We start from the raw sequence: 13,941 nt of genomic DNA on the forward strand, positions 1-13,941 counted from the left end.
ATGATGATGATGATGACACATGTTAAAATTCCATATAAAAAAGCCTAGTTTACCAAGTTCTCAAACCTGGGGAAGGGTATAATTTTACAAATGTGTCGTATGAGGAGTGGACATTGCAGTGTTCTAGTTCATTTATTTAGTGATCAAGACAGATCAGTCTTCATGTGGTGGTTTAGGCACCTTACAGCATGTTTATTGGAATGTACTAGGTACCAAAGAGAGTCCCAGTTGCTTAGAAGTAAATTACCAGTGCAAAAGTTTTTAGCGTCATCAAGGATACATCTGTAGTTTGTTAATATAAGTACTTTATAAGATTTTATCTGATTGCTTGGATTGCATGTTCTTATTAGTGTCGTTTGGTACTACTACTGGAACTAGAACTTATATAACTTATATGAAAGAACTTTTAAACAATTAAATTTTTAATTTTTTTTCTTTAACTATTGTTGCAGGTTCAGGAGCTATGAGCTTAAGTCCAGATGTACCTTAGGTACGGCTCTTGAACAATCAGTATAAATAAACTCATCCTGACCGGATAGCCTCGCTATCTAAGGCTAAATAAAAGAATCAAAGAATGGAAGAAGAAGGTATTATGCCGCGGGAATTTATACATTTGATTGAGGTTATGTAAACAAATTCAAAAATCCATGGACATAATAAATATAATACAAGAATCCTAGTATATTGAATTTTGTATATTGGAAATATATTAGAAATTAATATCGCGATAATGCCAGAAAAAATGGAAACAGAAAGACCATCATTAAAATATCAGAATGTTTCTGAAAAATATGCTGAACAACCAGAAGACTACAACAGACAGTATTGTAGTATATATTTGGCCCGCTTAAATGAAATGGAAATAATACTTAAAAACTCAATTAGGCATAAATGGGGTGATACTTATCCAATCATAAAACTGCATAAATTAACGGAAGAAGACAAAGATAAGTGTATAGTAATTGGAACTATCTTTAAAGATCAGAAACTAAAACCATCAATTCTCAAGGAATTGTCTGAAGCTAATCAGCTTGTAGCAGAAACCAATCCTATTATTAATAATAATTTTACAGATGATTCTGATAAATTATTTATAGAGGATGAAGTTCAAAGGTATGAGATAGATGGTGTTCCTTTAAGTGATGTAGTAACAGGAATAACAATTGCTCTCCTGGGGTCAGATGCTGGTAAAGGGAAATTTATAGCTGAAGATTATGTATTTGCAGGACTAAGAGAACAAATAGAAAAGCCTTTACTTCAGGAGGACAACTATGTAGTATTTTTAAGCGGCTTAGATCTTATCAACTGTGAAAAAATAATGTGGAACTTGGAGTTGTTAACATTCTGGTTGAGTGGCATGTTAAATGATGAAAGTGTAGTACCAAAAATTGCTAGAATAATTATTGCTGGAAATAGTGTCAGAATACATTCAGAAAAAAGAAAACCAACTATATCTCTTATTAGTAGAGTTGCTGAAACTGATGAAAGTGTAGAAGCTGTTAAGGCTTTTGATAACTTCTTGTCTCAAATATGTGGATTAGTAGAGGTGAGAATTATTTTATGATGTGCCAATTATAATTTAATATAATATTCATGTTTCCAAAAAAATTTAAGTATAGATTTAATATGAATTGATTAAGTAAAATAATATGATAAAATAAATAATAAAAAATAGGATAAAAAAGGGGCATGTTCAACATAACAAAAATAGGACATTTTTCAAAAATACATATATTTATGTTATAAACTTGACTATTTTGGCTATATATAAAACTGCATTGATTGGTCTGTACTTAGACAAGGAAAGAGAGGGGACACATAATCGTATAGAATTGACTGAAGCCTAAATTGGCACCAACCGGCACCAGAAAAGTTGCAAGGTCATATTTTATTTCTTCAATAGATTGAGAATAATGGATATATATCAATAAATAGATTTTTTTTAATTTATAATTGAACACTGACATAATGATCACTTGTTGAAATCAGTAGATCTACTGAAAAATCAGTAGACCTTGTAACCCTGCCAGCAATAGTAATTGACAACGTACAAAGGTTTATTAAATGTAGAACATCAGTAATAACAAAAAATATAAAATTTCATCAAATTAACCAATTAAATGTTCAAAATCCATGTTCCATGTCAAAATGTTCCATACAATAATACAGTCTATTTTCAAAGCCTCTTCGTACATTTGTAAATACCTCTGGTGTCAATAATCAGCATTGTGTCACAATTCTTTGTAGCAACTCTGCAAGATCTGCAGGCAGAGTGGCATATATTTTACCTGTCCCCACAAAAAAAATTCAAAAGCAAAAGAGATCCGGTGATATGGCTGGCAACTCTATTGGATCCCTTCTGCCAATTAAACACCTTTACACATTAGAGTGCCCGCTGGCAATTTTTTAGAGATTTATACTCTCTTGAAACTTCTTATACGGCTTTCTTAGACCAAGTCTGCCAGTTTTTCTCTTTGAAGTTTTTTGGTTTGGGGGGGTTTACCCCCCCCCCCCCCCAATATATTCCGAAACATGACTGTTGGCATACTCTTGCCATATTTATTGAATGGCTTGATTTCAGTGAATAATAAAAAGATATTCTCTGATATTCTAAATAATATTCTCTGACGCCATAGATGGGATGGTAAGGGTGTCTCCATCCCCCCCCCCTCCCAAACATGATGAAGAAACTAACGGTTCTATTATTGTCTGACACCAAGAGCAAGCCTTTTTCAGTCTGACGCGTCAAATGTGCCCTTCTCATGCCATCTCTAAAATGATTAATACTCGTCAGATATCGATATATATTGTCAAAAAAAAAAGCAATACTTATTTTTCTTTAATGATCGTACTGAACTTTTAGTAATCATACACAATATAAATTAATGCAGCAAATTAATTCTACATCTAATATTATTATTAAAATTGCATTTCGAATATTTTTTAAATTATGTATGCATATTTTTGCATTATTCTAATTAATTAATTAATATAGTATATTACATATTGTAAAACTTAAAACTGGAACAAGGAATTTTTGTTTCGCGAAACACTAGTAAAATTTTAACACATGAGTAATTTATATAATATGATGCATATGATCTAAATTATTTGTTAAAAATAAAATTGTTTATTTATCAAAAAAATTTTAATTGAAAAATTTGAATATACATAAGTTAATATTATTACGAATGTTTAAAAAGTACACAATACAAATCCTAAACAATATCTAACTCGTCACGATTTTTTTCAATTTTTTAAAATTATTTGTTCGTTTTTAAACATTTATTTATTTTATTATTATTTATTTATTATTTAAACATTCTAATTTATAATTAAACAATTATTGCTGTAATAAATATATGTTTAAAAAAACACCTATTTATTAAAGAATTAGTCTGAAAAATAGACGCATACACTAGGCCCAAGTGCTACTGAAAAATTATATTTTAAAAAATGTTTTTTTGAAATTTTACACTATATGCCCCGTTTTGGGTGTCAGACAATTTATGAAATGTATTCAACATTTAATTTAAAAGAGAAATATGTTTGAAAAGAAATGTTATTAATCATTTTAGAGATGGCGTGAGAAGGGCACGTTTAAAGTGTCAGACTGGAAAAAGGGCTTGCTCTTGGTGTCAGACAATAATAGAACCGTTAGTTTCCTCGTTAAAGCAAGGCATACAGAAAAAATTAACTAGTTATTTATCATTTTTGCACTGACCGTTTTTCGGTCATTGGGGGGGTGGACACCCTTAATGTCCCATCTATGGCGTCAGAGAATATTATTTCCTTTTATTATTCACTGAAATCAAGCCATTCAATAAATATGGCAAGAGTATGTATCATTTTTGCACATGTCGTGAAACGGTCATGTTTCGGAAAATATAGGGGGAAAAAGCCCCCGAACCAAAAAAAGTCACAGAGGAAAACTGTGGCAGACTTGGTCTAAGGAAGCCGTACAAGAAGTTTTAAGAGAGCATAAATCTCTAAAAAATTTGCCGGCGGGCACTTTAACTATTATATCTTGTGCTTTTAAATGCATTTTTTTATCTGATTAGCAAGGACCAGTTGTATTACCATGTATTGAAAAAAAGAAAATTATACTTTTATTTAAATTTTCAGGTAGATGTGATGCCTGGGGAAAATGATCCCTCTAACCAAATCCTACCACAAAAACAAATGCATCACTGTATGTTTCCTAACTCAGCCACATACAAATCCTTACACCTAGTACCCAATCCATATGCTTGTTCTTTGGAAAACATAAATATTTTGGGAACTTCTGGCCAACCTGTGCAACATGTTATGTGGTATTCAGAAAATAATACACCTATTCAAGCTTTAGAAAAATGCTTAGAGTGGGGACACATAGCTCCTACTGCTCCCGATACTTTAGGATGTTATCCTTATTACAAAAATGATCCATTTATCATTGAAAAGTGTCCCCATGTTTTCTTTGCTGGAAATCAGGATGAATTCAGTACGAAATTAATAGAAGGTAAGGATTTATTGCCTTTATTATAAATATACCTCTCACTAGTCTTGATTTTTATAAAATTGAGCTGTCTTGCTTTATTATTTATATAATCTATTGTTACTTATAGTGCTCAATGTATTCTTATGAGCTTATTAATTCTATCTTCCATCAAAGCTTTATATGCAAAGTTTGGTACTTTGTAATGCTACATTATATTTAGGTATGTAATGGTGCATTATATTCAGGAAACTCATCTTTATAAATCAGAAACTTGACAAACATTTTAACTAAATCGTTTAAAAAGCGATCTCACATTGTTAAAAAAGGAACAATCAAAGACATAAATACTGGCAAAGAAATTTTAATTTTACATGGTTATAAAGGAAATGCAACTATCATACTAAAAACCAAGTATTATAGCAATAAAATTAAAGAGCTTATGGACACATAACTTAAAAGTGAAGCACAACCAATTGTAATTTTTCTGAGGAAAACTAATCAACTTATCCAGGCTACTTCCACGGGACAACAAATTACGAAAAATGTATGAAAGACGGAAGCAATACCACCACGACTGAAATCTCTTCCGAAAATTCACAACGAAAATGTTCATTTAACAATGTTGCTAAAGCCATCCATTGACTAGTCTGAAAAATGTCAGGACTTTGAGAAAGTATGAATGATATCGTATAGACCAGCTGATGTATTCAGGATTTGTGACGTGATTTTAGTGTTTTCCATGGTGCCAGTTGGTCGGGCATTAGTCAGCAGTTTCGATAACATATTACAACCATTTCCATCACAGTATTACTGCAATATATTGCCAGTGGCACTGCAGATTTTACAAAGATATAGAGTGGCAATTGAATAATACATTGATCCCTTTTAGTGAAAACTTTTTCATGGAAAAATGTGAATAAAAAGTTCTACAACTAACAGATTTCATTATGTTGGTTTTACTAAGTGGATGGCACTATTGTGATCTTTAGCTATAAGGAAGGTAAACTTACGAAGTTCTTAAATTTGATGCTGTTATTCTTATATGAATTACTAAATGCTGTTATAGAACAGACCATTATACATGACAACCACTAAAAGAAGAAATACAGGTATTTGTATATAGGGTGGTCCTTAAGTAATTAAAAAAAAAAGGAAACAGTAGATCTTACACTTTAAAATATTACGATTTAAGCCAAATTGCTTTAATAAAATGTTGATATTAAGAAAGATACAGGGTGTTAAAAGTGCAAATTTAAAATTTTATTTTTCGCTATAACTTCCATGTTTGTAAACATTTATGCATAAAAATTTACAACTGGGTACTTTTAAATATGAGAAATTATAATTTGATGCACACTTTGATGTAGCTGATAGCGTTACATATGTGGCATACATTTGCACTTAACTTTTTTGCTCTTTAAGTTACCTGCATTTGTGACAAAAAATATTAAAGATACATTACTTTAACAAAAAAAAGGTAAACCTGATAATAACTTCAAATCTCAACTTTTTGAGATAATCGCATTTTACAAATCAGCTGTATAATTCCGATTTAAGGCAATTACTCCAGGCAATGAAGGAAAAATAGAAAAATACTTCTTAATTTTGGTATGAAATACCTTTAACTAAAGTTAATAGTTAACGAAATATTAAATAAAATAAATATATCAGCGGGATAATTATTAATAATAGGATTTGACAAAATAACAGAATAATAGGATTTTATATCAAACATTTTATGTTTTATAATGAATTAAAGTCATAATCAAAACATTTTGTTTACAAACCAAATTAAGAAATAGTTAAACTAAATAACATAACTTTTTGTCAAAGTAGGTGTTCGATATATCCACTATTTTCTTTAATTCATTTGTCAATATATTCCATAAAAGATCGTCTCATATTAGATAGCGTCATTGGTTCTATAGAAACTACTGCAGTATTTATTTCTTCCCATGGTTTGCTGCGAATTTTTATGGGATTCTTATAGACACATTGTTTTAATGTGCCCCATACACCAAAATCAAGCGGATTAAATTCTGGGCTTCTTGGTGGCTATAATGTATAATGGATGAATATATTTTTTTGGATACATATCCAAATCTTATGGTATATTATGAAACTACATTTTATTTGTCGCAGAGGTTAAATAATGTATTAAACTGTGATGTATTTCGTTGATTGGTTACTTATATACACACAGAATAACCTATCGATGATATTACTTATTTATATAGTTACGTTACAGCTTACGAGTAACTATATTTGTACCAATATTGGTTATTAGGCCAACGATGATGTTTTGTAAAAATGCTGAGTCTTTAAGGTTAGATTTGTAGCAGAAGTATTGTGAAATAAGACATGTGTGTTATTCAATACTTGTGCTCTAGTTTCTAATTGTCCTAATAAAAATGGATAAACAATTTACGTAATGAATAATAAGTATTCTTTTGGGATTTTTTATGAAATGAATAATTATATCAATATCTCACCACATTGCCAAGAAATATGGCAATGTTGTATTTAAGTATGTTCTCACTGCCTTCTCTCTAGAATGTGGTGGTGTAGCATCTTGCATAAACCACATATTTTGTGTTTTCAGCATTTTACAATAGAGAAAAAGTAATACAATGTCAGTAGAGAAACTTAAGAAGCGATAGAAAAGGGAAATTGTAAACATGATGACGGCCAACGTCTGAATACGAACACGGCACCTAAAGAAGAAGATGAAGAATCGTTTCTCCAATAAGACATTTAGCAACCATAACAAAGCATTTTGTGATGTTACATTCTCATCTTTGCGTTGTTTTAATAAGAATAAACTATAAATTATGCTTATCTACAGGTATTCCGTGCTTAACCGCACAAATATAACAACTGAATTATTATGAAGCTGACTTATAAAATGCGATTATCTCGAAATCGGTTGAATTTTGAGGTTACTAACAAGCATACCTTTTTTTGTAAAAATAATGCATCTTTAATATTTTTTAACACAAATAGAGCTAACTTTAAGTGCAAAACAGTTAAGTCCAAATATATGCCACATATGTGGCATATCTGGCGCCCTCTATCACCTACATCAAAGTGTGCATCAAATTATAATTTCTCATATTTAACACTTTCACTGCCATGAGAAGCATAACGTGATGCACGGGTAATATGACTTTACAGCCACGAGAATCAAATATCGATTCTCACGCATCACAAATTATAAAAGCTGCGAGAAGCAGTTTTGGTCCCTCATATCAATGTATCGTTAATGCAGTTTAAAAATAGACGGCTGTAAGCAACAGAAACTCTATTTGGCCTCTGAAATATGTTAACCAATGTTTGATTCTCACAGCCTGAAAAGTGGGTTACTGATAAAAACTGTATACTCAAGTCAACTATTATTTATTTATTTTTTAACGAAAATTATCATTTTCATACATTGTTATTTTAATAGGAAATTAACAAAAACTTTATTTATTAATGAAAATTGCAAAATTTTAAAAGTTACGTTTATTTTGTACATTTGTGTATTTCAAAAAAACAACTCAAACAATAATGCTTATTACATTGTGTACAAAGATATCTTGACTGAGGAGTTTTCAATTGAGCGTTTTTTCGTCCAGTTTTAGCAATATTTTCATAACAAACAACACACCTTCGACGATTACTGGAACCTACGTCTTCCAACAAATGACTGTCGTTAGGATTAGAGTTTTGTTGAATGGACTTTACTAGGCTTACTACAAGGTTCTCTTTGAATTTTGTTATAGTCATTTTCTCATTTGAAACTTCTTGGTGTAATATATACGAATTTACTAACGTAGTACCCACAAGCAGTTCAATTGCTAACTTTCTATACCACTTTACTCCCTTTCTCAATGAGGTGGTGTATGTTTTCATTTGGTCAGACATATAGATGTATATTTTATGTTTATTGTAGTCAGTTACAACTTTTGGCTTTTGGCTGTGTTCTGTGAGTTCGGCAGTGTGTTTTGTACTTAGAGTATAAACATCGAGTTTGTCTTTCCATTTTTGAATCACCACTCCTGTATTACTTTCAGCTGCAACTGTTTGTCCTTTTTGCAATTTTGTATCAATTATATGTTTGGGATTTAATTTTCGGTTGATTCTCAGAGTTCGAACTAAATGAGTGTTTCTGTTCTGTAATTTATGGGCTAGAGAAATACTGGTGTAATAATTATCTGTATAAATTGTACGTCCCTTATCCAGTAGGTTATTAGACAAAGTCAGTACTACATTTTCAGAGGACGATTGATTTGGTAGTTTATCCTTGCCACAATAAATTTGGAAGTTATAGGTGTATCCTTTTTCAATGCATAATTTGTACAGTTTTATACCAAATTTATATCTTTTATTACTAATATATTGCCGAAAACTTAACCGTCCTCTAAATGGTATTAATGATTCGTCTATACATATATTCTCTTTGGGAACAACATGTTTTTGAAAAATTTTTATCAACAGGTTTGTCAAAGGAGAAATTTTTTGTAATCTATCATCTGTTACTATTTCGTTGTTATGAAAATGCCATGTCTTGAGTAATAATTGGAAACGGTTGCGAGGCATCAAATTTTTCATTTTATTATCGTACAGACTACTTTTAGACCAATAACTTTCAATTGTAGGAAAACGACATAAGCCCATCCAAATCAAGATCCCAATAAAACATTTTATTTCCTCAACATTTTTATCGCGCCATTCAGAAATTCTGGCATGGGGTAATTTTACAGTACTTTTTAGCTGATTTGCATACCTGTTTGTTTCCGTCACCATTAATTCCAATACCTCGTCAGTAAGAAATAACTCATAAAAATTTAAAGGACCTTTATTAAAATATTCACCGTGTAGTTCTGCTTTTACACCAACATCTATTTCAGTGAAATCAAATAATTTCATATACTGTCCACTCACGTCTTTCCACGATAAATTCGCACTATTATCAATGTGTTCACTTTCTTTATCCTCATCTTCACTTTCTTCTAAATTGTTTTCAATAACATTATTTATTGTTTCCATTACACTATCAGATATATTTCTTGATGTGCCAGAAGTACTTGGTTGATTTATTAATTTTACTTTTTTTTTAATTGGTTCATTATCTAAAGAACTATCAGAATTAGTAGGGAGAAACTCATCATCAGAATCTTCAAATGGTTCATTATCTTCATCTGAAAGATATTCCTGCCACAGACGATTTAATTTTTCTTGTTCTTTTTCGTAATTCATTTTCACAGTATAAAGATTTACACAAAATACTCAGAGAAATCGACTAACACCTACGGGCTAACGCTTGGAAATGAATAATATGAATTTATAGCGAAATTTGCGAAATTGCATTTTTGCAAGAAATGACTCATCTTATGGGAATGGGCATAAAATTGTAATAAACGATATCAGATAATAAAACCGCGTGAATTATATGGACTTGTTTTTGTGTGAATCGGCATATGATGCACACGGCTGTAATAAACGATATCAGCCAACAAGGCCGCGTGAATCATATGGTGATTCTCATCTCTAACAAACGCAAATTAACGTTTTTTTGAAAAGAAACGTGTAAATATATGCTTAGTTTTTAATTGTGTGTGTGTATATAGAGGGGAAAATATTTACGGCCGGAAGGACACTCTTTTTCTCACTATGGTGGCAGTGTAAGTGTTAAAAGTACCCAGTTGTAAATTTTTATACATAAATGTTTACAAACATGGAAGTTATAGCGAAAAATAAAATTTTAAATTTCCACTTTAACACCCTGTATCTTTCTTAATATCAACATTTTATTAAAGCAAGTTGGCTTAAATCGTAATATTTTAAAGTGTAGAATCTACGGTTTCTGTTTGTACAATTACTTAAAGACCACCCTGTATAATAGAATCACACTACTATTTATGGATGTCCAAAGAGACTATGAAATTTAAAAACATCCTATTAACTGTAATTATAAAGAAGGGGTACTCCAGAGTCACCTTTTATAATGTCTAGCGCAATTATAGACAAAATTTCAGGAAGAAGTAATTCCAGACCTCCATCTGGATATTTTTGAACAATAACTTAATTAATTTTGTTACATTTACGTTCGCTTTTCATGTGTTAAATTAAACTTTTAATTCATTTCGGTGCTTCAGTAGGTCGGGTGTTAAAATGTTGGGATTTATCCTGAGTGCATTTATGATAGTACCTTTAGGAAATCTTACCACTAGTTTTTGTAGTTGATATGTCAACAAAACGTTTCTGTCATTCACTGACTGGTGTAATCTAATCTAGTTTAAATAGAAGCAACCCTACTACATTGATATTATGCATTGACATGTTTTTTAGGTGTTCAAGGTCAAAAAGTGAGATTAATAAGCATTCCAAAGTTTTGTGCTAGTCATCAAGCAGTACTTCTTAACCTGAAGAATCTGGAGTGTACTACCAAGATTTTTGACACACTTTAATTTAATTTAATATTTATATTTTTTTAATAAATAAAACAAATTTTTGTTCATATATTTTATTGAAATTAATTAAACAAATCTTGTTTCAGGTATATATATTCTTTCTAATAGACGGAAAATTACCTTATTTAATATTGAGTGAAAATACCATTTCCAACTTTTCTGTAAATGAAAGGTCGCCTTCTGTTTCTTGCGCTGAAATACAATTAAAATATAATAGTTAAAGTTAATTATCTGGACACTATATTTTCATTTTCATAGTTCATCAAACTCACATTTTTATATACATTTAAAATTAGTCATCAAACTCACATTTTTACGTACATTTAAAATTAGTGGAATACATTTATAATAGGTTGCCAGTCAAAAAGTGGTCGCAAATATTTTTAATTCAATTAATAGTAATTAGTTTTTGATAAATATTTTATTTCGTTCATTTATTTTTTAAACAAAATACGCTGCTCATAACGTATATGCATGTTTTTTATAATAAATTAAATCTAATTTTTTTATTTATTATTTATATTTTATCTATAATAAATTAAATCTAATTTTTTTCTTAATATGATGGTATAGCCTGAGAAAAAATGGTCGAAAATTAGGGTTACCAGCTCTTAAAAACGAGAGGTATCAAAGATAAGGTACAATAGAGTTAGGGCGCAACCTTAGATTAATGATTCGAGATAGTTGTGGATTCTGACACGTATGGATGCCCTTTATAAGAGTCTTATCCTAAAGTGTAGCAAAACGTGCTTATTTGGTTTTCTTGGTTCTCTTGGTTTTCACTATATAAAATAAGAGTTGGTATCAAAACTAGTTGTTTCTATGTATAAGTTGGTTGCAAAACCAGCTCGTTGCATATTCTGCAGCAAAACTCGCCCATACATTGTTTTAACGAATCTAACCCAACACCGAGCACAGCTTTGCACGAAACTGAAAAAGGTATTCTACTAAATGGTTACCGGCTAAACAACATCAGATATGCAGATGACACCATAGTATTTGCGGACAACTTAGAAGACCTACAAGTTCTTATGAACAAAATCACGTACTACAGTCAACAATATGGACTCAATATAAACGTTAAGACGACAAAGCTTATGATAATTAGCAAGAAAAGGATATCACTACGTCAACCAATCCCCTGTAGAAAGAGTGACGCACTACAACTACCTCGGCACCATAATAAATGAGGAATGGACCAACAACCAGGAGATTAGAGCACGCATCGGAAAAGCTAGATCCACCTTCAATGGGATGGGGGCCTTCTTCAAGAGTCACAACCCCTCTCTAGATACAAAAGTAAAAATGCTGCGATGCTACGTCTTCTCTGTCCTTTTTTATGGTGTTGAATCGTGGACCTTGAACGAAGATATGTGCAGAAAACTGGAAGCATTTGAGATGTGGCTATATCGAAGAATACTTAAGATCCCGTGGACTGACCGAGTCACAAATGAGGAGGTCCTCAGAAGAATGAATAAGAACCGAGAGGTACTGACCACCATCAAATCTCGAAAGTTACAATTCTTCGGACATATTATGCGAAATTAATCCAGATATGCTCTCCTTCAAGCCATCCTGCAAGGAAAAATATTTGGAAAACGAGGTCCAGAATGAAGAAGCACATCTTGGTTAAAAAAGAACCTCAGAATCTGGTTCAATACAACATATGTGCAGCTTTTCCGCGCTGCTGCAGATAAGATAAAGATTGCCATGATGATCGCCAACATTCGTAACGGATAGGCACATCAAGAAGAAGAAACCCAACATTTCATGCGTGTATTTGCTTTGTTGCAAACATTAAAAAGTTTACTTTTTAAAATAAAAGTAATAAACATTTTATTTTAATTATTATTTTTAACAGTGTTAATAGTAATGGATTTTAAACCAAAGAAATCAAGAATAGTTAAAAATAAGTGGAAGAGGAATATTGCGAAACGAAATAGGTAGGTTTATTTGTATTATGTTTAGATAAATATTTTTTTGCTTCAACTATTCAAACGATTTATTAATTTTATTTTTAGTTATTATAGGCATACAGCAAAAGGCTTTCCCTCATTGCCAACATGCACTCATTCAAAAACATTTTATTGTTCAAAACTGAAATCTCAACATTTTTATAAGACACCAAATAAGGTGGAACACGATAATTTTATTTTAAAAAATACAATACAGTAAAGTATAGAAAACGAAAATATGTATTATGAAAGACTAACTAACAATATAGCGAGAACAAACTGTATATCCATAAAATATTTCCTGTCAACTCGGCTCGAGGAAAGGGTACAGGTTTGCTCCAAAGCATTTCTTAAAATTTTGGGTATTTCGAAATACCGTGTTCAAAATATTGGCAAGAAATATCGTTTGGAATTTCAGTCTCCCAGAGAACGAAGGCGAGGTGACAAAAAAACTGAAAATTTTAAAGGTAAAAAGAGGCTGTTTCAAATTTCCTAAAATAACTAGCTTCATATAAAAGGAAGAGAAGCACCAGACAGTAAAAGGTATTAAAATTAAAGGAAGACAGATAGGTGCACCATGCGCAAACACATGTAGACTAAAATGTGCTACCAAAGTAGCTAGAGAAGTTTTTTTACAAAAGAGACCTTTTTTCAATGAATTTTGGAAGTTAAAAGATCATACGAGAAAGTGGGATTTTCGGTCTCGAAGAAATTACTCTCGAGAATATGCTACATTGGCAATGAAGAACAAAGTGTTTGCAAAACTATGTTCTTGGAAACCCTTAACGTTTCAGAAACTTGGATCACTACAGCACTAAGAAAACTGAAAAATGGTGGATCATTAAAGGAAGATAAAACTGGAAAACACACTAACAGACCACATAAACTATCATCACAACTTATAGAAAACGTAAAAATTACATAAATCGGTTTCCTGTAGTACCTTCCCATTATACGCGTAAGAATACGACGAAGATGTACCTTGAAGAAGCGCTAAATATCCACAAAATGTACCGATTGTACAACGACTATTATGAACAAAATAACATCA

General features: G+C 31.2%; 2 protein-coding genes across 2 annotated transcripts in view; one reads left to right on the forward strand and one right to left on the reverse strand.

Moving 5' to 3' along the window:
* The first annotated feature begins 589 nt into the window (after window positions 1-589).
* PolD2 (DNA polymerase delta subunit 2) lies at window positions 590-10,982 on the forward strand. Its single transcript, XM_072526490.1, has 3 exons — window positions 590-1,546; window positions 4,126-4,501; window positions 10,814-10,982. The coding sequence occupies exons 1-3, from the start codon at window positions 731-733 to the stop codon at window positions 10,930-10,932; spliced, it is 1,311 nt and encodes a 436-aa protein (XP_072382591.1). The 5' UTR covers window positions 590-730; the 3' UTR covers window positions 10,933-10,982.
* Window positions 10,973-13,941, reverse strand: part of thoc5 (THO complex subunit 5) — a 44,105-nt gene continuing 41,136 nt past the window's right edge. Inside the window, exon 12 of the mRNA XM_072526489.1 lies at window positions 10,973-11,127. Coding sequence (XP_072382590.1) covers window positions 11,061-11,127 — 67 coding nt within the window. The 3' untranslated portion in view covers window positions 10,973-11,060. The remainder of the gene's footprint in view (window positions 11,128-13,941) is intronic.

This window comes from Diabrotica undecimpunctata, chromosome 3 (assembly GCF_040954645.1).
Source record: "Diabrotica undecimpunctata isolate CICGRU chromosome 3, icDiaUnde3, whole genome shotgun sequence".
NCBI classification, from domain to species: domain Eukaryota; kingdom Metazoa; phylum Arthropoda; class Insecta; order Coleoptera; family Chrysomelidae; genus Diabrotica; species Diabrotica undecimpunctata.

Coding starts and splice junctions, on each gene's coding strand:
- PolD2 (XM_072526490.1), top strand. CDS start 731: ATGCCAGAAAAAATGGAAACAGAAAGACCATCATTAAAATATCAGAAT. Junction 1,547..4,125: donor AAATATGTGGATTAGTAGAG/GTGAGAATTATT, acceptor TTAAATTTTCAG/GTAGATGTGATGCCTGGGGA. Junction 4,502..10,813: donor CAGTACGAAATTAATAGAAG/GTAAGGATTTAT, acceptor CATGTTTTTTAG/GTGTTCAAGGTCAAAAAGTG.